Source organism: Oryza glaberrima, chromosome 5, assembly GCF_000147395.1.
Source record: "Oryza glaberrima chromosome 5, OglaRS2, whole genome shotgun sequence".
Classification (NCBI taxonomy): domain Eukaryota; kingdom Viridiplantae; phylum Streptophyta; class Magnoliopsida; order Poales; family Poaceae; genus Oryza; species Oryza glaberrima.
The window spans coordinates 2,036,949-2,058,656 of NC_068330.1; the positions used below are offsets into that span (position 1 = coordinate 2,036,949).

A 21,708-nucleotide genomic window follows, 5' to 3' on the forward strand; every position below is an offset into this window, starting at 1 on the left:
CAGCTTCTCGGATTAGGGAGGTGAAGCTCCTAACCTCCACCTCCAAAGGTAGGTAGCATAGAGGCCTATAGCTTCTAGCTACTGTAGCTTCTCCTAAAATCAGAAGCTCCCCAATCAGTTTATCTTTTGTTCCAGGTTAGCTTCTCCTAAAATCAGAAGCTCCCCAAACAGTTCAGTTTTGTTCCACGTTTTAAGATGTAGGTGTAAATTCTAAAAAATGAACTATAAAACATAAGCTGGGAAACCTAGCTTTTCTAAATTCTCGGAAGCTGGCGGCTACCAACCAGAAACTAGCTTTTCCAAATTCTCGGAAGCTGTCGGCTACCAATCAGCTGCTTCTCAAAATATTAAAACTCCCACAAACAGACCCTAGGTATTGTGCTGTAAAGTTGCACAAAACAATATGGGTTTCGGCATGTCACTTAACCTCGCTTAACCTTGGCACAAAACAATACGGAGCATGTTGATGGCCCAAACTAGATAAAATATAACAAGACCATCATTTTTGTGTCCTTTTGCCTTTTTGTTTGCTATTATGATATTTGCTACTATGATAAATACGTTGTTTTGAAAAAGTCCCTCTAGTTTCTAATTTGTTGAACAAACAAAATACGAAGAACTTATAGGAGAGTGTAAAATGAGACAGATTATTAGCGAGTGATTAACCAATGGTTTTTTGTCGGAAAGATATTAACTAACTTAGAAGATGAATTTATTTGATTATTTTTTTTGAAAAAATCTATATAAGAAAGTTTCCGCACAAAACATATCGCTTAATAGATTGGAAACCATACTATAGAAAACATGATAGCAGATTAAATAAAAAAAACCTAGTAAAAACGGTACCGAGTAGCATTTATGGTCAAAGGCGCTAAAAAGGGTACCTAGTAGCATTTATGGTCAAAAGCGCTAAAAAGGAGATAGCAGCCCAAACAAAAACTAGTTAAAAAAAATACCTAGTAGCGTTTATGGTCAAAGGCACTAAAAACGGTGTTTAAGTAGCATTTATGATCAAAAGGTACTCTTAATATGGCTCATAAAATTCTCAATCACCCATACGAAGTTCTATATTTTTCTCAACTTATTTTCTCGATTTTCATCTCCTTCACTAACCCTCTATCTCCACAATCTTCCCACCCTCTCCTATGCGTCTCTCTCTTTCTACACAATCTTCCCACACTCTCCACAATCTTTCTACCCTCTCCTACACCATTTTTGTCTCTCTCTTTCTCCACAATCTTCCCACACTCTCCAATTTTCATCCCCTTCCCTAACTCTCTTTCTCCACAATCTTTCTACCCTCTCCTACACCTTCCCTAACTCTCTTTCATCCCCTTCCCTAACTCTCTTTCTCCACAATCTTTCTACCCTCTCCTACACCTTCCCTAACTCTCTTTCTCCACAATCTTTCTACCCTCTCCTACACCATTTTTGTCTCTCTCTTTCTCCACAATCTTCCCACACTCTCCAATTTTCATCCCCTTCCCTAACTCTCTTTCTCCATAATCTTCCCACCCTCTCCTACACCATTTTGTCTCTCTCTTTCTCCACAATCTTTCCGAGAAACACCCACACCATTGTGTCTCTCTCTTTCTCCACAATCTTCCCGATTGTGTCTCTCTCTTTCTCCACAATCTTCCCGAGAAACTGGCTTTGTCATTTTGTCTCTCTTTCTCCACAATCTTCCCGAGAAACTAGCTAGAGCATTATTGCTTGCATATGCATAAACTAGGAGTTTGAGGCATCAGGGATTTGATGTACACGCCAATAGAGCCAATAGGTACCTCCTCTTCTCTGGGTTGTTCTTCACTACGAAGAGTTGGACCCGGGTTGTTCTTCACTATGAAGAGTTGATCCATTGATAAAGTCGACCCGTAGATAAAGTCCATCCTCTTCTCTTCTGGGTTGTTCTTCACTATAAAGAGTTAGTCCATCCTCTTCTCTAGGTTGTTCTGTACTCTTCTCTGGCTTGTTATGTACCGTGAAGTCCTCCTCTTCTCTGGGTTGTTCTGTACTGTGAACTCCTCCTCTTCTCTGGGTTGTTCTTCACTGTGAAGAATTGGAGCCGTACATAAAGTCTTGATACGTTGTTCTTCACTGTGAAGAGTTGGAGCCTCATAAAGGTATGTATGGCAACCTTTTACATGGATAATATTGGGCGACCCGTAGATAAAGTCCATTCTCTTCTCTTCTGGGTTGTTCTTCACTAGTTAGTCCATCCTCTTCTCTAGGTTGTTCTGTACTCTTCTCTGGCTTGTTATGTACCGTGAAGTCCTCCTCTTCTCTGGGTTGTTCTGTACTGTGAACTCCTCCTCTTCTCTGGGTTGTTCTTCACTGTGAAGAATTGGAGCCGTACATAAAGTCTTGATACGTTGTTCTTCACTGTGAAGAGTTGGAGCCTCATAAAGGTATGTATGGCAACCTTTTACATGGATAATATTGGGCAACAACATTTAGGAAAATTAGGCGTCAGGTGCCCATTTTGTTTCTCTTTTTATCTTACACCCTTTTAGGCAATAAATCTAAGACCGACACTTTTTCCTACACCCTTTTAGGCAATAAATCCAAGACCGATACTGACTCTCGTATGATATAGTATGATATCATATATATTGATATATATGTTGTATGGCTATTATGTGCAAATTCAATAGTAGTGATAGGCCAAAAAGGATGAATCTAGCATCGGTACTAAATGCTCTATATCCTATGAATATAGATAAGACGAATTTAATCATAATATTATTATATTTTATAAATTTATTTTGATACAAATTTAATGATTTAATCTTTAAATTTTGGTTAATCTTATCTAAAGTATAGAATTTTACACAGCAAAGGAGAAATTGTGGTATGTTGTGGTGATAGTACGCACCCCGCACCGGTTACGGGATAAAATTTCATCCTCGAATAAACCTCTAATTAGTATCTATGCATCTTTTGATCATATCACACAGTTTTTTAATCTTTGAATTTAAATCTAATAGACATAGTAAAAGGCAAAAAGCAACTAAGAAACACCATAAATCCAATCTAAATTTCAAAACTTACATGCGAAGATTCAAAAATTGCACTGTTAACTTACAAAAGTTGCAATGTAAGTTTCATAAATTATGCTGTAACTTATAAGAAAATACACTCTAAATTTGAGTAAGAAAATCGAGTGAGAGATAAAGAAAAAAAATCTTTCGAGTGAGATATAGCAAAATCGTTGTAAGAAAGTTGGTTTTTAGCACATACAAACACAAAACAATAATCCTATTATCATAAATCAATGTATGCATATAAGAAATCTCAACCATCCGTTTTCATTAATAACCTAATGGAGCGACTCTTCCATTGTTTTTCAATCACGTTGGCTAGTTTTATAGTGAGGGTTTCTTAACCGGCGCTCTTTTCGAGCTTGTATCTCGCCACGTGTCGCTCAACTAAATGATGTTGAGAGCAGCCAATCAGCTGGCACGAAACCAACCTCTGAAACCAACCATTATGAGATAGAATCCAACCATTATGAGATAGAATCCGAATGTATCATGAGATAAAATCCGAATGTTTTGCCTTTTGTCCGAATAATGTATCATGAGATAGAATTAATAACCTAATGGAGCGACTCTTCCATCGTTTTTCAATCACGCTGGCTAGTTTTATAGAGGGTTTCTTAACTGGCGCTCTTTTCGAGCTTGTATCTCGCCACGTGTCGCTCAACTAAATGATGTTGAGAGCAGCCAATCAGCTGGCACGAAACCAACCATTATGAGATAGAATCCAACCATTATGAGATAGAATCCGAATGTATCATGAGATAGAATCCGAATTTTTTGCCTTTTGTCCGAATAATGTATCATAATAATGTATAATGAGATAGAGTCAGAATGTTTTGCCTTTTGTTTGCTTCTCTGTATTTCTTTTAGTATGGAATTTCTTTTAGTATGGAATGTTATGCCTTTTGTTTGCTTCTCTTTTAGTATGGAATGGTTTGCTTCCCGTTATGCCTTTTGTATGCTTCTCAATTTCTTTTATTATGGATATTCTCTAGATTTATCTCAAAGAGGATAGATCATTGGGAAGTATCTAGAAATTGGATTTATCTTAAAGATGATAGATCATTGGGAAGTCTCTAGAAATTGGATTTGCGTCTTTTCTTTTCTTTTGGTTTATTTTCTCTTATGCATAATTCCTTAGATTTATCTCAAAATTTAACACTGCCATGTGGCTCATTGGGAAATATCTAGAAATTGGATTTGTGTCTTTTCCTTTTGGTTATTTCCTCTTATGCATAATTTCTTTAGATTTATCTCAAAATTTAACACCGCCATGTGGCCCAACAAGATGCATAATTTTCTTAGATTTATCTCAAAATTTAACACCGCCATGTGGCCCAATAAGATGGCTCGAGACAAATCAGCTTTGGAAAATATATCTGAATAAGATTAATTTAGTCATAAATATTATTAGATTTTACAAATTTATTTTATAAAATTAATGATTTGATCTTTAAAAATTGGTGAATCTCATCTAAAGTGTATAAAATTTTACGTAGAAAACATAAAAAGACAAAACAATGATCCTATGAAGATAAATCAATATATCTACATAAGAAAGCAACACCAACAATTGGAGATTCCGAATAACAAATCAGTCTTTGGTACAAAGGCCAGACGTATTCATCTTGTAAAAACCAAAATCACTCAAAACTAGATAAATTAGATCCAAGCCAACTATAGATATAGGAAATCATCATCCGAAAGAAATCAAAACCAAGGTGAATAAATCAACAACAAACCAAAGAAATCAACACAAAACATAGGTACTCACCTACTCGAACGAACTCCTTCGACGACAATGCCAAATGAAGAACAAATCGGCGAGAGGTTTTGCTCTTAGATTTAAAGGCTGGCGGCTAGGGTTTCCTCCTCCTTTGGAAACCGAAACACCCGAGAGATGCGGTTGATCTTCCGTTTGATTTGTATTTTTATATCCGTATTTGTAATAAAGCGGCGTGATTAATTAGCTCTTTATTAATTCCATGGCCCAGATGAAACTACAAGACCGGCCCAAAATACAAGATTCAATGCTGAATCGGCCCAATATTACACGGCCTTAATTCGCCAGCTGGGCCAGTAAATGAATATATTTCAAGTCAAGAATTTGGACGAATTATATCCAGAGAAGTACGTATTTTGGTAACAATTTGACAAATTTTTATTGAGAGAAAAATTTTGGTAATAATAACAATTTTGTAGGAAAATCACTTGTAGAACATTTAAGTGGCAAACATTACCATTATTTATTTGTACTTGCCATGAAACTGCTGCGAAATTTTCTTAAATAGGATGAATTTAATCACCTTTTTTTGTGAGGGTTTTTAGAGTACAAATCAAGTTTGTGTAAAATAGGAAGGAAATGCAAGATCACAGGTAGTGATGAGATGGGACGTTTTTATTTATCTTCTTCCTTGCAGATTGAGTTGCAGGCTTAGTACACAGACAACAACTGCAACTCTACTCATCACAGTATCACAGGATCACAAGCTACTACTGACTGACACGTGGTGGACTCGCACTGCAAACACGTGGGCACATGCCCACAGCAAAAGCCAAGACAGACACGGCGGCCGGCGACGGCGAGCTCGCCCGCCGGCGGCGAGATGGGACAAGTGAAAAACTAGCCATTGACGATGACGCCGCCGTTGACGTGCAGCATCTGGCCGGACATGTAGGAGGCGTCGTCGCTGGCGAGGAAGACGAAGCTGGGCGCCACCTCCGACGGCTGGCCGGCGCGGCCCATGGGCACCTGGGAGCCGAACTGCCTCACCTTCTCCTCCGCGAACGACGCCGGGATCAGCGGCGTCCAGATCGGCCCCGGCGCGACGCCGTTCACCCGGATCCCCTCCTCCGCCAGCTGCAGCGCCAGCGCCCTCGTGAACGCCACGATGGCGCCCTTGGTCGCCGTGTAGTCCAGCAGCGTCTTGTTCCCCTTGTACGCGTTGATCGACGACGTGTTGATGATGCTGCACCCGCCGGCGCCGGCGCCGCCGCGGCGATCGCGCATCCGCTTCACGGCGTGCTTCGACATGAAGAAGTAGGAGAAGATGTTGGTGCGGAACACGCGTTCCAGGTCGTCCTCGGTGATGTCGGTGATGGAGGGGCGCTCGTACTGCTCGGCGGCGTTGTTGACGAGGATGTCGATGGCGCCGCCGTACGCGCCGGCGACCTCGTCGACCACCTTGCGGCAGTTGTCGTCGTACCCGAGGTCGGCGGGGATCGCCATGGGGTCCTTGGCGCCGGTGCGCGCCCTGATGTCGCGCAGCGCGCGGAGCGTCTCCTCCGCGTCCTTCTCCTCCTGCCCCTTCACGTACGTGAACGCCACCGTCGCGCCCTCCAGCGCGAAGCACAGGCACACCGCCCGCCCGATGCCGGAGTCGCCGCCGGTCACGATCGCCACCTTGTCCTGCACCGACGAACGACGACATGAACGCGACATGAACGGAGAAGAACAGCAAATCAAGTAGTAAACTGACCTTCAGCTTGTTGGCTGGCTTGTAGCTCTGGATGATGGCCTCGGGGCGGGGATCCATGGCGTGCTCCTTCCCCGGCTGCGTCTCCTGCTTCTGCGGAGGGAACTGCTGCGACGCCATGCTTCTCCTGCTGCTGCCGCTGCTCCGGCGAGCCGCCGCCGCCGCCGCCCTGTCGCTAACAAACAAAGAAGAACAAGAAACCGCAGGACGCAGCAACAGCACCGGCGCCGGAGAAGACGACGACGCGGGTGCGAGGGCTCGTCGGAGGTGAAGAAGAAGAGGCGGCGGGCTACTTGCTCTGGCGAGGGAGAGCGCGCGCATGCGATGCGGCGTACGTGGCGCGGCGAGGTGGGTGGTCATCGCGGGGGAGACGAGGCTGGGATTATAAAAGAGGAGGAGGAGCTCGCCGGGGGGCGGCGCGTGGCGGGGCGACGTGGCGGCGGGTGTCGCGGCGGCCGTGGCCACGCGTCGTCGTCCTCGGGGGTTGGGCTGGCACACGCCGCCGCTTAGCCACAGCGGTAGGCCTCGCCTAAAAGCTTCGATGGAGCTCACTAGAAGAAGAAATAGTAGAGACATCTGGGCCTTTATGGGCCGCAACGTGGATCCTTAACACGTTTGATCGCGCGGAAATAAGTTCACTTCATGACCCTCAACTGTGATCGAAATCTAATCATGACCCTAAACCATAAACGATATCTCAACCCCCAAATTTCTAAAACCGGTGCAATTTGACTCCCTGCGCGGTTTTGGGAGGCGGTTTTGCTGACGTGGCGCCTACGTGGCAATATTGACCGAGTCTTCGATCCACGTGGCCTTGACGTGGCACTTACATGGCATTACAATTGTGGGACCCGTTTGTCATTCACACACATAAAAAAAAATTGTGGGTCCCACTGACATGTGGACCCCACATGTCATCCTCCTTCCTTCTTCCTCCTCCCTTTCTCCCTTCTCTCTCTCTCCCCCCTTCTTCCCCCACGTCTCCCACAGGCGGTGATGGGCGATGGCGCCGGGCGACGAGGAGGCCAAACGGCGGCGGCCACTCGGCTAGAGCGGCGGCGGCGCTAGAGGCAGGTCGAGCGGAGGTGACGGCGTCGGGCGACAGGGCGGCACAAACGACGGAGGCCTCCAGGCGCCGCGCAACAGCCTCGACCTCGATGCCAACCTCCTCCGCGGCGACATCCAGATCGGCGTCCAGATCGAGCCGGCCTCTGGCGCTCTCGCGCGCCCCAGGCCGTCCGCGCCACCCTCCGAGGCCGACACGCCGCGCACACCTAGCCTCGCCGCGCGCCTCATGGGCGGAGGCCGCTCGGCTCGAGCGGAGGCGACGCCGCCGGGCGACGGGGCATCCCAAACGGCGGCGGCCACCCGGCTCGAGCGGCGGTGGCGCCAGAGGAGGATCGAGCGGAGGCGATAGCGATGGGCGCCAGGGAGGCCCGAGCGGAGGCAGCGACGACGGCGGCGGGCAGGCCTTCCTCCGTGCCGTCCTCTCCTTGCTAGTTGCCGGCGCCCGAAGCTCAGCCTTCACTGCCCCCCGGCCGCTCGCTCTCACTGTCCCCGCGTGCCACCGCCCGAAGGGGAAGAAGGGGAGAGAAAGAGAGAGAAGGGAGAGAGGGAGGAAGGAGGAGTACGGCGGCGGCGGCGACTCGCCGCTCCTGCCCTCGCCCGTCCTGTCGTCATCGCTCCGGCCCTCACTTGCGCGCCGCCGCCGCTCGTTCTTGCCGCCCGCCGCCCACTGAAGGGGAAGATGGGAAGAGAAAGACAGAGAAGGGAGAGAAGGAGGAGGAAGAAGGGCTGACATGTGGATCCCACATGTCGTGGGCCCACATTTCTTTTTTGTGTGAATGACTAATGGGCCCCACGCATATTTTTATTTCTACCACCACGTAGGTGCCACGTTAACGCCACGTGGAACAAAACTCGGTCAATATTGCCACGTAGGTGCCACGTGGCACCACGTTAGCAAAAACGCCTCCCAAAACTGTCCAAGGAGTCAAATTGCACCGATTTTAGAAGTTTAGGGGTTGATATATCTGGTTTTGTGGTTTAGGGTAATGGATTAGATTTCGATCACAGGTAAGGGTGACGAAGTGATTATTCCGATCGTGCGTGATTTTATTGGTGGGCCTTTATTAGTAACTTTTTTTTCTTTAACTAAGCCTTAAAATTTGCTCGGATGAAGAGTTAAATTGGGAGTACCTATTCATTTTTCAAAAGATTTTTTATGACCATATCACACAGATTTTTAATTTTTGGATTAAAATCCAATAGACACAGTAAAAGATAAAAAGCAACTAAGAAACACCATAATGGACAATAAATTACCATATCTTCAAGAAAAAGACCAAATCCAATATAAAATTTAAAACTTACATGTAAAGATTAAAAAATTACACTGCAAAAATTACATGTAAGTTTCATAAGTTACACTGTAATTTACAAGAAAATACATTGTAAATTTGAGTGAGAAAATCGAGTGAGATAAGAAAAAAAATCTTTCGAGTGAGATATAGCTAAATCGGTTAAATTTAAGATCTTAAGGTGCTACTCGAATAATGTAATCATTAGGTAGCACACTATTCATTCTGCTCCGTTCCGAACATGTCGCTCGCCGAGGCTTCAGCTATGACAGTGACTGTTGCAACCCATTGTTACCTGCTGCTTGCAGAGGGCTTATTCGGAACGCATCATTGAAAAAAAAATACAGAAACATAAAAAAACATAGAAATATGATAAAAATATAAATGCATGTGTTTCTCACTTAAAATTTGTAGCACGGGAAAAATTCCTTGGGCATTCATGTGACTACTTCATACTCCCCTGTCCCAAAAAAAACCAACTTAGATGCGGATGGGTCACCACCTATGCCAACTTAGGCGCTCCGATTCAATCAGATGATTTCGTACGCTCTCTCATCCTCCATCCCTCTCCCCCTCCTCCCTGCATTTTTGCCTTTTTCTTTTTTATTATTTTGTGTGTGTGCCTGGTTGGAGTTAGTTAATCTAACCTAATGTATGAATTCTAAATAGCGCGAGAGTGGGAATCCATCTGAGGATTTCTGCTATGAATCCGAATGCGATGCGTGTAAATCAACTTTTGGGATGGTCTCGTTGGTTTATTAGGTCGATTAGTAGCTGGTTTAGGGAGTATCTGGTGCGAATTTGCTTTAGAGATCTGTTTACAGAATGCGTTGAATACTATATTGGGAGGAGGTACACCAAAATTACGACCTACCTTTAAACCCTCGCTAAATCTTTTCCATCTAGATCTTGAGCTAGAGAGCCTGTTTCATGGTAGCAAAGCCTCTTCTATATATGTTCTGATTTATCCCATTGTGATTTCAATCTGGTTGTGTATGCTCTTCCTTACCAATTAAATTCCATTCAAGCGAATATCTTTATCACAACAGTAGCAAAAAGCTTAATCTTCGCTTGTAATGCATGTTGTGTCTCAATTGATTTGTTCCTTTTTCATTAACCAATAATATTGTCGATATGAGTCAGCGGCCAAGGTTTCTGATTCTTAGAGAAGAATACATACAATTTTCAAAAAGCTACGAGCTTCATGCAACTAAGCTAATTTGATTACCCACAGGCTCCTGTCCTGTGCTTTTATAAAGATTCAGTTTTATTTAAGTAGTAGTTTCTCATTTTTGTCACTCTTCTGATTATCCATTTATATTTTTTCATTTGGTTCTTTCCCTTTATGCAAAAGAATGCCATCACCCTTCTTCTTTTGGGCACACGCAGTTGGGATGGTAGTCTGGAGTTCCTGAAAATTATAGTATCCATATGATCCTATAGTTCATATAAGTGCTAAATATGGTCGATATGAAATAAGGTAGACGCACTACTTATGAACCATTTATTGAGTTGTGTTTGAAAGTCTGGCTTGTTACCCTTCAAAATTCCTAATGTTTCTTGCCTTCCAAAATTGTGTGTGCACAAGCTGCAAACCAAATGGGTTCTATACCCTGAATGTTGTGATAGCTGTCAATAACTGCTTCTAAGAAAATTGAGGCCGACTCTGACGAATTAGCTAGGTCTAGAAGTCCTAATTTCTCCCATAAGACTGTAGCAGCCTTGCATCATAGAATAATATGGTCTTCTGTTTCTATTGCTGGGCAGAGCAGATGTCACAGTGAGGGTTGTTGTCCCAGTTCTTATTTACCATGTTGCCTTTAGTGTTTAATTTATCCCTAAAAGCCACTAGTTACGAACCATGTACCAACATAAGCCACTTTGAGAAACCGTCTATGGTATCTTTATAGATAGCGGTGAGTCGGTCTATGTTACGAGGTTATGGATATGGTCTATGTTATGAGGTTATGGACATGACATTCTGTAGTAGTGTGATGTGATGCATATTTAACAGACAAATCATACGAGCATACAAGAAACACATGATACATGCACTACCTTGCACAACACTTGTAGCATCCCATGGTGATCTGATGGTATCTTTGCGCTTGGGGCAATGACGCAGCTAGTGGGGAAATTATTGTAGTCACACAAAATTGTTACACTGGGTTTAAAAACACAACCATTCTGACACATTATCCCAATGAAAACACAAGCACTCAGACATGGATTTTGGTTGGCACAAACACGAAAGGATGATGATAATGTTGGTGGTTAGAAAGAACCAAGCAAATGAAAACTCAAGCACTCAGACATGAATTTTGGTTGGGACAAACACAAAAAGATGATGCCTATATTGGTGGTCAAAAAGTACCAAGCAGATGACTGTTTTAAGCAATTAAAACAGATATGCGGCTTGCATGTTCTCCATAGCGGTATCTGTAAGAACAAGTAAGAAAGTCATTTTAGATGAAATCATAGCCAGCTTGGGAAATTTGACACATCATATTAAGTCTTTTACTGTTTACTACTTCCTCCGTTTCACAATGTAAGTCATTCTAGCATTTCCTACATTCATATTGTTGTTAATGAATCTAGATAGATATATATGCCTAGATTCATTAACATTAATATGAATGTGGAAAATGCTAGAATGACTTACATTGTGAAACGGAGGGAGTACATGGCAGAGCCCTTGACAATTGGCAGATTAAAGACAAACATTTAAGTTTGGATTTACGAATTCTCCTTGAGGAGTCTAAGTATGTTTGAACTGACATTTTGACTAAAAGGGCAAAAACAATACCTTCTTTCGAAATCGGGGATTTTCTTAAGCTTTTCTTGTAATTTAGTTGCGAGGGAAGAGATGCATTCGGTAGTTCTTTCCGTAGGAATCCCGATACCGCAGTGAAACAGCTTGAAGCTCTCAAGTTTTCTAGCAGTCCTTGCCACTTCATTCAGTTCCTCATATACTCCACATTGTAGGAGTATTTCCCAGTAGCTGTTGTTTTCTTCGACCATCCAAGTAATTAATTCAAGTGTGGATACCCTTATGCATGGAAAATCAGTACTTGGAGACATGTACACTTCTAATATCCTCTTAAGCTTCTTGATCAATGTGTCCGCAGTAAGATTGGCATATTTCAGTGCAGTGGAGAAATCACTTCTTTTGTTCGGGGACCTACAAATCTGCACTGCGAGGCCTATAAAGCTCTCTAGTACTTTGCCTTGTTTGATCCACATGTCATCCTTCACCTACATATATATCCAAAGAAAATTGTTTGTGAATTGGGAAGTTAGACTAGGTGCAAATGAAGTAGTCAGGAGGTAAGGGAAAACAACTACTATTTTCTTACATGGTCCAGATTTTCTGCTGATGATGGATCCTCCAAAGTTGCCACTGCATCTACGACTGCTTTGAGCACCTATATAATTCAATTTTCAGAGAGATATATTGATCGTTGTTACCATATTGCTTTAGTCAATGAATATAGTTGCGGGGAAGGAAAATGGTGATGATGCGTTAATTCTGAGCCTATGCATATATACATAATATATATATTGAGTAGACTACATCCAAAGAGAATGGCTAGAACTAAAACGAAATTACCTTTGGCAGTGCTGCATCTATCAATTTCATGTACTCATCAAATTCTTTTGGTCCTGAATAGGCACGCAAATTCTGCAGGAGTTTTGCATGCATACCTGTTGCCTGTTCTTCACCCTCAGCCAATATTATTTTTTTGACTCTGCGCAATGTTTCTGGGTCCAGATTACGTCGTCCTTCAAATTGTGCCAGCGCCCTTCTCTTCTCTTTGTCTCCATCTTGAGAAGAGAGTGCATTCACTATCTTGTTCAACTCTTCTTTATTGATCCCTTGTAGGAAAGCTTCAACATTGCTCGCACATTCTGTGGTGAGCAAAATTAATGCTTTAGCAGCTGCGTCAGAGTGATTCACCCGTGGCGCGAAAAGTGCATCTTCCACATCAAGGCTCTGTACAAAATTCCATATCCATGGCTGGTGAAGTTGATCAAAATCAAGTTCTTCAATGAAGGCTGAAATTGGTAGTGAAAAGCTTTGATCTTCCACGGTACGATTTTCCTCAATGAAAAGCTGGATTTGGTTTAACAATTGCTCATCACCAGTGCACTCCAGAACCAACAGCTTGGCAGCTACTTTAGTTATATTTACGTATGGTGTCTTGGAAAGTAGACAATCCTTAAGTTTCTTGATGATCTCAGGAAACTTGCCGATATATTCTCGGCCTTCCTTATCCACTGCTAAGCATGATATGACTCTTGTTGCCTGGACATGGTCCAAGATCATCCCAGTGTTGGTCAGGAAATGCACATGCTTTGATGTTTCTTTTCTGAGTTTCTCCCCAGCCTCATCCGGTGCAGCGACCAGCTTGCTCAAGATGTTGAGTGCCATGCCAACAATAATTTCTTGGTCAAGCTTGTCGATGAAAGGAAGAGGAATCTCGTTTTCTGTTTGAAGCAAAGGGATAATCTCCTGTTCAATCCAAGAATCAGAAATGGTACTAGTGTTACTCCTCATGCTGCGGCCATGACCATGACCATGACAACACGGGATGGTGAGGTCTATGATGGTGGACAATAGATCACCACCGCTCTCGTCGTTGGTGGCTTTCCTACAGTTTTCTGGGTTGTCCGTGAGCTTGTCCAGGATACGCAGGCCAAACCAGACCAAGTCAGAATCCATGTTGCACTTGCACACCCTCTTGTTGTTGGACTTGGATGTGCTGAGCAGGGAAGAAGATATGGCATAGAGGATCTGAGGATAACTCTGAACCAGAAGATCTGGACTAAGTTTCAGCACCACTCTTGCGGTATGGCCTCTGATATCCTCCTCCTCCGTGGTCTTGTTTTTGTGGCTCTTGTCGTAACCTAGCATGTTAACCAGCTTCCCCAGCTCGTCGGGTTCCATGAAAGCTCGAAGCTTCCTAAGGGCTAGGCTTCTGAACTCCATCGACCTGAGGATGCGGTCCATGGCACCGACACCAAGTAACTTGTCATCGGCCATGTTGGATACCGCTAGATTCTTGGCGAAGGTGACCAGGTGCGTTTGCAAGGTTGCTTTCACATTCCCGGCAATGAATTCCAGGTAATTGCACCTCTTGTAATTCAAAATTATCTTGAGGCCGGAGGGGTCAAATAGTTTGTACTTGATCCCGGCATTGAACAGAAAATAATAGCTCAGTGGGTTGAGCAGTATGGTGACGAACATGATTCCCTGGGCAAACACCAAGCTGTAGAAGATGTTGAGGGACCACGTGATGTTCTGGTTTTGGTCATTCATGATGTCCCCGGGATTCAAGTAGTCTTGCTTCTTGAGACGCTTCCAGGATAGGGCTAAGACAGTGACCACAGCGGCCACCCTGGCCAACCACACGGCGGCAAGGATGGTCATCCCGAGCAAGGCTTGGCACCCATAGATGCTGCACAGGTACCATATTTTCTCCTCTTTGTGCCTTCTTCCTCCTCTGGTCCTTCTTGTGGGTTCTTGCTGCTGCTGCTGTGTTCCTCTGCGCCTCCACCAACTTAATCCCTTCAAAGTTGAGGTCCTTTTGTACTTCATTAGTGCTTCTGGTGCGCGCAGGAAAATTTGCTGTGCAGGATCCTCGTAACCACCCAAAAACCTGTCAATGAATTGTACTGCGGTGAGCTTCATATAACACTAATACAAAAAGAGTCATCCTAGCCCTTCTTAATAATTAAACTACCAATTCATACAAAGAACCCGCAATGTCACTATCTGCCGGGTTTTATAGGAAAACCACTGAAATACGTACTGACTGCTTTTATTTTCTCAAGAACCCTGGTGACAGTGATATAAAAGTGATACAATTTTTCGGTGAATAAAAACCTTTTGTATAAACAATATTTTAATTTGTATAAATCTATCTAGGAAAAGTTCTACTTTATCCCCTGAAGTATTAATGTTGGTCTACTTAACCCCATAAAGTAGGAAACAGGGTATTCTATCCCTTGAAATATAGAAACATGTTCAAATAACCCCATAGTGTGTTTTTATAGGTGGTTTTGGCCACGTGACATAGTGATAGACTTGGTTAAGTTTTTTTTAACAAGTTGAACATATCGAGAATGCTGTACATTAGTGCTAGTATGTTATTTTTAGGTTTGCTGATTAGTGAGTGAAAAGAGCTATTAGTGAGTGAAATGGGCCGCTCGGCCCGAGCACGACCAGGCCTGGGCCCGAGATCAGTCGGGCCGACACGACCCGACCTACAGCCGGGCTGAACCGTGCCCGCCCACGGGCTGCATCAATGGCCCAGGCACGGCCTAATAAGACTCAGGCCGTGCTGGGCCGGCTCCAAGGCACGAAAGCCCACCGTACTCCTTGAAATAAGTCTATTTCGCCTCCCTCATCTCCTTGGGTCGTGTCTTATATGGCTGGAATAAGTCTATTTTGCATCCCTCATCTCTTTGGGATGTACCTTACATGGCTGAAATAAGTCTATTTTGCCTCCCCGACCATTGAACCATGCCATGCCGGGCCGGCCTTCCGTGCCGAGGCAGAGGCCTAGGCATGGGCTCTACACTAGTCGGGTCGTGCCGTGCCTGGGCCAGGCCAAACCCGTGCTGTGGGCCGGGCCGTCGGGCCCAGGCCTTTTGGCCATCTATACATGCAGGAGAAGCAATCACAAGGCATGCAGGACATTCACATTTCTCGGCATTAAATTTTGGGGAAACGATCAATTTATTCGAAAATGGAAATTATCAACATCTTTTACAGTTTGTGTGTTGATGTCTGATGGTGCTAGCGTCAACCAATGGCATTGTAAAACACTTGAAATTTTGTTTCAGTGGTTTTGGCATCACAACATGAGTTATATTTCCCTAATTGCTTCAGCGGCTGATTAGAGTTGCAAGATTAGATTTATAATATTGTAGAGGGAATCTTTGGGGGTGCTAACGCTCATGATCGAAGTCCATCACCATGCAGTCAACTGCCATCCCACCATGTGCTGCGAAGTCTTCTGCAGTTCGCTTGACGATGTTGTTTCATCCTTTTGGGCTTTCCACTTTTTAAATTACTAATTATCTAGGGGTTCAGAGGATTCTTTGTTTCTTTCGGAAGATGACTCTACCAAAATTTAGATAGCTGCTTGTGCAATTGTGTAGCATCAACACATGAACATGTGGATCGATCTACTGCATTGCGTGCTTTGTATATGCTCTTTCTAGCTCTGTTACAAGTAGTACTGAAATTATCAGTTTTAAAACTCATGCCATATACTCCCTCCGTTTCACAATGTAAGTCATTCTAACATTTCCCACATTCATATTGATGTTAATGCTAGAATGACTTACATTGTGAAACGGAGGAAGTATTCCATTACAGGAACAATAAGGCATGACAATGAATTCATGTGCCGGAACTAATTGTCTGGATTCAGCTAGGCTGGATAGATGAGAGTTTGTTTTACTCACACAGTTTCCAATAAGCTAGCTACCTTTATATAAGACTAAAAAATTGCTGTTGTGTTGCAGGGTGCCTTGCCTCCGACTCCGAAAGCAGTGGCAATGGTGCACGAGGGACACAGGTAAGGTGATGTTACAGCCATGCAACTCCCTGCTGCCCAACGGGGAGTGGGAGAGGAGAGCTATATATGGAGATCGGGCATTATCCTAGCGAGCGGCTACCTGCTGCTCAGTTCAGGTATCTTTGTATATTCTGAATTTGCAAAGAAGAAGGAACAAATAGGGTCTAATTAGCTTCTCAGTTCAGGCATGAACTGACTTCAAGTTTATTTAATTGGTGGATTATCCTTGCAACACTTGCCAGCTGCCAGTTTCCATTATTTTTCTAATCCTTTTTTATTCGAAGTTGGAATTAGTTTCTGTCAGCAAATCTAACGTTTATCCAGAAGCTAATGTGGCTTCCTTTGTTTGACCAGTCCCACAAATGAATTAGAAAGATTGGTGGATCAATTAAATTTAGGGAATCTAGCGTTCGCGAAAAAATTTAGGTAATCTTCTTGCTCCTGACAGAATATATATCTATCCATTATTATCCATAATCATCGCAAGCATTTTTTAAGTAGCATAGATTATGTGATGCCTATTATTGCCTAATTGTGATCAAACTCGTTATATAAGATGCATGAGTTCTGTTAAAATTAGCTATAACATTTTTATAGCTCATTCTTACATAGCCTGTACACATTTTTTTTTTCTTTACCAACATAGCTAACAGTACATTTTCCTTGTTATATTTAGCTTTTGCCCTCTACTTTCATTGCGTTTAGCCTCTCCAACCGATATTTCCAGAAACTGTCATGTAAATTTGCTGATCTATTTTCTCTTTATGCACGTAGGGACTAGGGACATCCTCAGTCTGCCATGGAACAGAAGAGATCAGCATGGTCAGGATCAGAAGATGACGAGTCAGTACTGCAAACTCCCGTGCAGCTAACCGTGAGAACGATTACAGTGATCGACGGTGATAGCAGCGGAGATGGTGATCAAAATGCAGGACAAGTTTATATAGATACAGAGTTTGGATAATTCGATGTTGAGATGGAACATAAAGCTAATTCAATGTCGAGAAGGAGCTTAAACTATAATTTGCTGTTTGGAATATACTTGCATTGCATCAATGAGAATCTCAATTGGTATATGTGCTACTTCGCTTTTGCCCGTCGAATGTTTATGAGATCTCATAAAAAAACATTGTACATCGTTGGGTTTTATAGCAAAATTTGATCATATACCCTCTATTTATTGGATTGAAATTGAGGATTTAGGCCGTGTTTAGTTACTTTTCAGAAAAAATTTTGAAGTATACGGACAACATTTAAAGTATTAAATGTAGACTAATAACAAAACAAATTATAGATTTCGCCTATAAACTACGAGACAAATCTATTAAGCCTAATTAATCTGTCATTAGCAAATGTTTACTGTAGCATTATATTGTGAAATCATGGCGTAATTAGGCTCAAAATATTCGTCTCGTAATTTACATGCAAACTGTAATTGGTTTTTTTGTCCAAATTTAATGCTTCATGTATATGTTTAAATATTTGATGTGACGGAATTTTTGGAAGCTTAAACTGAACTAAACACAGGCTTACCCTCCTAACCCACATGTGATCCAAGAAAACCCCACATGTCACTGACACGAGACGTCTGAACCATGATCCAATATCCCACTTTCTCTATGACTTTTACTGTCACATGGATTGGTCGAAAGTGAATATCTAGTAACTTTGTGCAGATTGCAGTGGAGTCACTAACCGTGTGTTAGTGATACGTGGGTACGTCTTATTTTACTATGACCCACGTGTCAATAACATAACTATAGTATTAATTTAATGATATAACCGTAAACTGAACGAGGTTAGTGAGAGAAGCCTCATCATCTGGATTGGCCTCGATATGGAAACGGAAAAAAGTTTCTCGTGTGTTATATACCCCTTGTTTTCCGAGAATGCTCTGCGTCGGATGCCTGACGCTCTAGCAAAATATCGGATTCTCATCATCACGCGCATAATCATGTCCACTGTATTGCCTCCATGCATATCACTTTAGAGCAAGTTTAATAGTAGAGCTCACTATTTACTATTAGTCAATATTAAAGCTAACATATATAGTAGGTTGGCTATAAGGTTATCTTTATTTTCTTCATCCTCTCTTTCTCTCACCATGAATTTAATGCATATTTCTTAGAGTTTGTGTGCAGTTAGCTCTTGCATGAGAGCCAACACTCCCCACTTTTGTTTATCTCTCTCTTCCACATAAGCATATAGCTTGCTTATAGCCTAGTATTATCCTTGCTCTTATCTAACCATGCACGCATACATCTCTATATATTTAAATGATTTTTTCCCTAAATTACTTCTCCAATCTACAATCTGGTCATACCATTAAATTTATTGCAATCAAATGTTTACAACAAGATTACACGTAGCTATTTGTAAATGTTGCACGTGTTGTTATTTGAATGTTCCAATTAGTATTTTATAATGTGTCAAAAGTAACAACTTAATGTTTTATACAATGTTATAAAAATATTTTAATAATAGTACATATTTACAAATATATTGTATCTTTTATATATTTTTTTATGTCTCACGAGAATCAATGTTTTATATAATGGTTGTTCGTATTGCAGTTAGTATTTTTTTGAATGCTATATTTCTCTGAATCATTTTATAGAGTGAGTTGGAATATTTAGCAAACGGTAAAACAATTTTCTATAAGTGGTGAAATAACGCTTGATTTTCCATATCAAAATACAACCGTCTGAGATCTTGTTATAAAGATTTAACTGCAACAAGTTTAATGGTGAAAATCGGATAATTAATTTAGAAGAAAAAATATTTAAAGAAATGAAAAGTATGGTTGAGATAAGGGCTACAACCATACAGCCATGCGTGCACAAGCATATAGGCTTCTTACACATGCTAATTTACTGGAGTAGAAACAGTAGATATAGTACAGTCACGACGCATAGACTAGTAGGAGAGGAGCGGAGTGTCCGATTTTTTTTTCTAAAAATCCGGCACCTATTGGTAGTTGCGTCGCTCCTTTGCCCTTTACCTTGTTACAGAGTTTTATAAGCTAGTTTAATAATATACAAACTTTGACTGATCATCTTACTTCTTACTTTTTTTAAGAAATATACTTAAAAAGATGTATTATCAAAGTATACTTTACATGCTTAGATATAATATTATACTATCTTATCTCTAATAAGTTCATCAAAACATCATAACTAAAAGTTCCCACTGGTCAAATTGAGATAAAGTCATCCCACTAGTTATATACTTCCTCCATTTTAAAATTTTACACCGTTGACTTTGTAGTACGTCTTTAACCATTCGTCTTATTTAAAAAATTTAAGTAACTATTTATTCTTTTCATATCATTTGATTCATTGTTAAATATACTTTCATGTACATATATAGTTTTACATATTTCACAAATTATTTTGAATAAGACGAACGATCAAACATGTGCTAAAAAGTCAACGGTGTCAAACATTTTGAAATGGAGGGAATATTAATTAACAGTGTCAAATAAAAAAAGAACGGAAGGAGTAATTACTGCTTAACCAGTATTCTAAACCGAAATTAAAGTTGGTTTATTCAAGCTAATACTCCGGAGGAGGATGTACTTAATTAATTATACTTTTTTTAAGAGAAGGATTGTTTTTACCCGGCCTCTATATCCAACTAGGGACTTAGCCCTTAAATAACCCAATCTAAAATTCGCTCCTATTAACTCAGGATCTTAAGGTGCTAATCAGGTCACTGCAACTTAATTAATTATACTTACCCGATGGATTGGACGAAGGCGATGACGGTGACGTACCAAAAGTCCTTCTTCTTGATGAGGGTGGAGAATCCACCGAGCAGGACGACGGTCGCCCAGATGGTGGCCAGCGTGCCGATGGTATTCATCGCCTTGTACAAGAAAGCAGTGCAGAGGAGGACGGTGTTGAGGAAATCTTCCGGCAGCAACATCTTCACTTTCGACTCCTCCTTCGTCTCACCATCCGCAGCAGATGAATCCATATTGGTCGTCGATCGTACGTTGGCTATGGCTATTACCCTAAACTAGGCACAGTGTTTGTGTTGCACTAATGGCCAGTAGTTTTGTGTGTCGCTAGCCTTTTTAAGGCAATGAAAGCTTGGCCAGGCGATCTTTTGTTTCTTACAAGCTATTTAGAATAATAAGTACTCCTTCCATATTAAAATATGTATGACGCCGTTCACTTTTTAATCAACATTTGACCATTCGTTTTATTCAAAAAATAATGTAATTATCATTTATTTTATTGTGGCTTGATTTATCATCAAATATTCTTTAAGTATAACATAAATATTTTTATATTTGCACAAAAAATTTGAATAAGACGAATGGTCAAACGTTGTTCGAAAAATCAACGGTGTCATATATTAAAATACAGAGAGAGTCGTACCTAGGAACAAGGAAACACAAGTGGTACGGTCATGAAATTGTGGGTGTATGATTTAACCCGTCTGAATTTAAATCCTGATATTTATTCCCAATGCTCGTAAACGTATGTAATGGTCGTGAAATACCTTATCTTTTCGCTTATACTTATCAGCCAAAATATAAATTTTCAACCTTAAAATTGGAGCTGATTTTAAAGTTTTTTTCATTGAAGTTTATTTTTCAGCCTTTTCTTTTAGATTGCTAAAAGCACGTATATAAAAATTTTATTCACAGATTACATTTCACTTACAAATCTATCGTTTGGCTTATTTCACGAATAAGTGAAACAATGGGACCGTTAATTAGATCATCTATGTGTATTCTCTTTAAACATGTGTTTTCATCGGAAACTTAATTAGTGAGGTTAGGGATGTATAGTTGGTTTTATTCTTTTTGAACGTGTGTTAGAAGCCCCATTCACGGTCACGGATGTGTGAATATGGTGTTACATGTGTAGTGGTGTGTGCGTGTGTGAATTTACCATGTAATTGTAAAAAAAATATACCAAAAACAATATGAAAGCAAGGTGTTGTCAAGGAGACAGACAGACTTTTTTTTTGCTTTTAAGAAAAGACCGAAGAGCCCTGCTTTTAATAAAGCACACATACAGAGACATTAAATCTTCAACGATAAAATTAAAGAAATAACCAAAGGAGTTTGGTAACTTTAAGCCTTCCATAAGCCTTGCATGCTTTAGTTCTTATTCCGACGTGATATATGCAGGTGCCTCCACGCCTTTTTTTTCTTTTCTTTTAAAAATAAAGAAAATATGGACAGATTTACCACGGTCCCCATCCAACCAAACCGCGAGAATTAGCT

The 21,708-nt window shown here is 41.6% G+C and overlaps 2 protein-coding genes and 1 long non-coding RNA gene across 4 annotated transcripts; 1 reads left to right on the forward strand and 2 right to left on the reverse strand.

The window, feature by feature from the left end:
* Positions 1-5,440: 5,440 nt before the first annotated feature.
* Positions 5,441-6,877, reverse strand: LOC127775065 (glucose and ribitol dehydrogenase homolog). Its single transcript, XM_052301380.1, has 2 exons — positions 6,521-6,877; positions 5,441-6,450 (listed from the first exon to the last, which is right to left on the reverse strand). Exons 1-2 carry the CDS (start codon positions 6,875-6,877, stop codon positions 5,665-5,667), a joined length of 1,143 nt encoding a protein of 380 aa, XP_052157340.1. The 3' UTR covers positions 5,441-5,664.
* Positions 6,878-11,017: 4,140 nt separating this feature from the next.
* On the reverse strand, positions 11,018-20,495 carry LOC127773168 (uncharacterized). 2 transcript variants are annotated; one of them, XM_052299200.1, is made up of 5 exons: positions 20,206-20,495; positions 12,488-14,537; positions 12,234-12,302; positions 11,684-12,132; positions 11,018-11,316 (listed from the first exon to the last, which is right to left on the reverse strand). In XM_052299200.1, the coding sequence occupies exons 1-5, from the start codon at positions 20,442-20,444 to the stop codon at positions 11,268-11,270; spliced, it is 2,856 nt and encodes a 951-aa protein (XP_052155160.1). In that variant the 5' UTR covers positions 20,445-20,495; the 3' UTR covers positions 11,018-11,267. The 2 variants fall into 2 exon arrangements, with proteins under 2 accessions (XP_052155160.1, XP_052155159.1); XM_052299199.1 differs by lacking the exon at positions 11,018-11,316 and having other exon boundaries at positions 11,614-12,132.
* On the forward strand, positions 14,076-17,471 carry LOC127773170 (uncharacterized). The gene is made up of 4 exons (XR_008017521.1): positions 14,076-14,344; positions 16,414-16,582; positions 16,821-16,892; positions 17,241-17,471. It is a non-coding gene; the product is annotated as an uncharacterized LOC127773170 (long non-coding RNA).
* Positions 20,496-21,708: the final 1,213 nt, after the last annotated feature.

Bases quoted from the DNA above. Each gene is read 5' to 3' on its own strand.
- LOC127775065 (XM_052301380.1), bottom strand. From the start codon at position 6,877: ATGACCACCCACCTCGCCGCGCCACGTACGCCGCATCGCATGCGCGCG. The intron at 6,451-6,520 runs GTCAGTTTACTA...TCGTCGGTGCAG, and splicing joins AGCCAGCCAACAAGCTGAAG to GACAAGGTGGCGATCGTGAC.
- LOC127773168 (XM_052299199.1), bottom strand. From the start codon at position 20,444: ATGGATTCATCTGCTGCGGATGGTGAGACGAAGGAGGAGTCGAAAGTG. The intron at 12,303-12,487 runs GTAATTTCGTTT...TGAATTATATAG, and splicing joins TAGATGCAGCACTGCCAAAG to GTGCTCAAAGCAGTCGTAGA. The intron at 12,133-12,233 runs GTAAGAAAATAG...ATATATATGTAG, and splicing joins CAGCAGAAAATCTGGACCAT to GTGAAGGATGACATGTGGAT.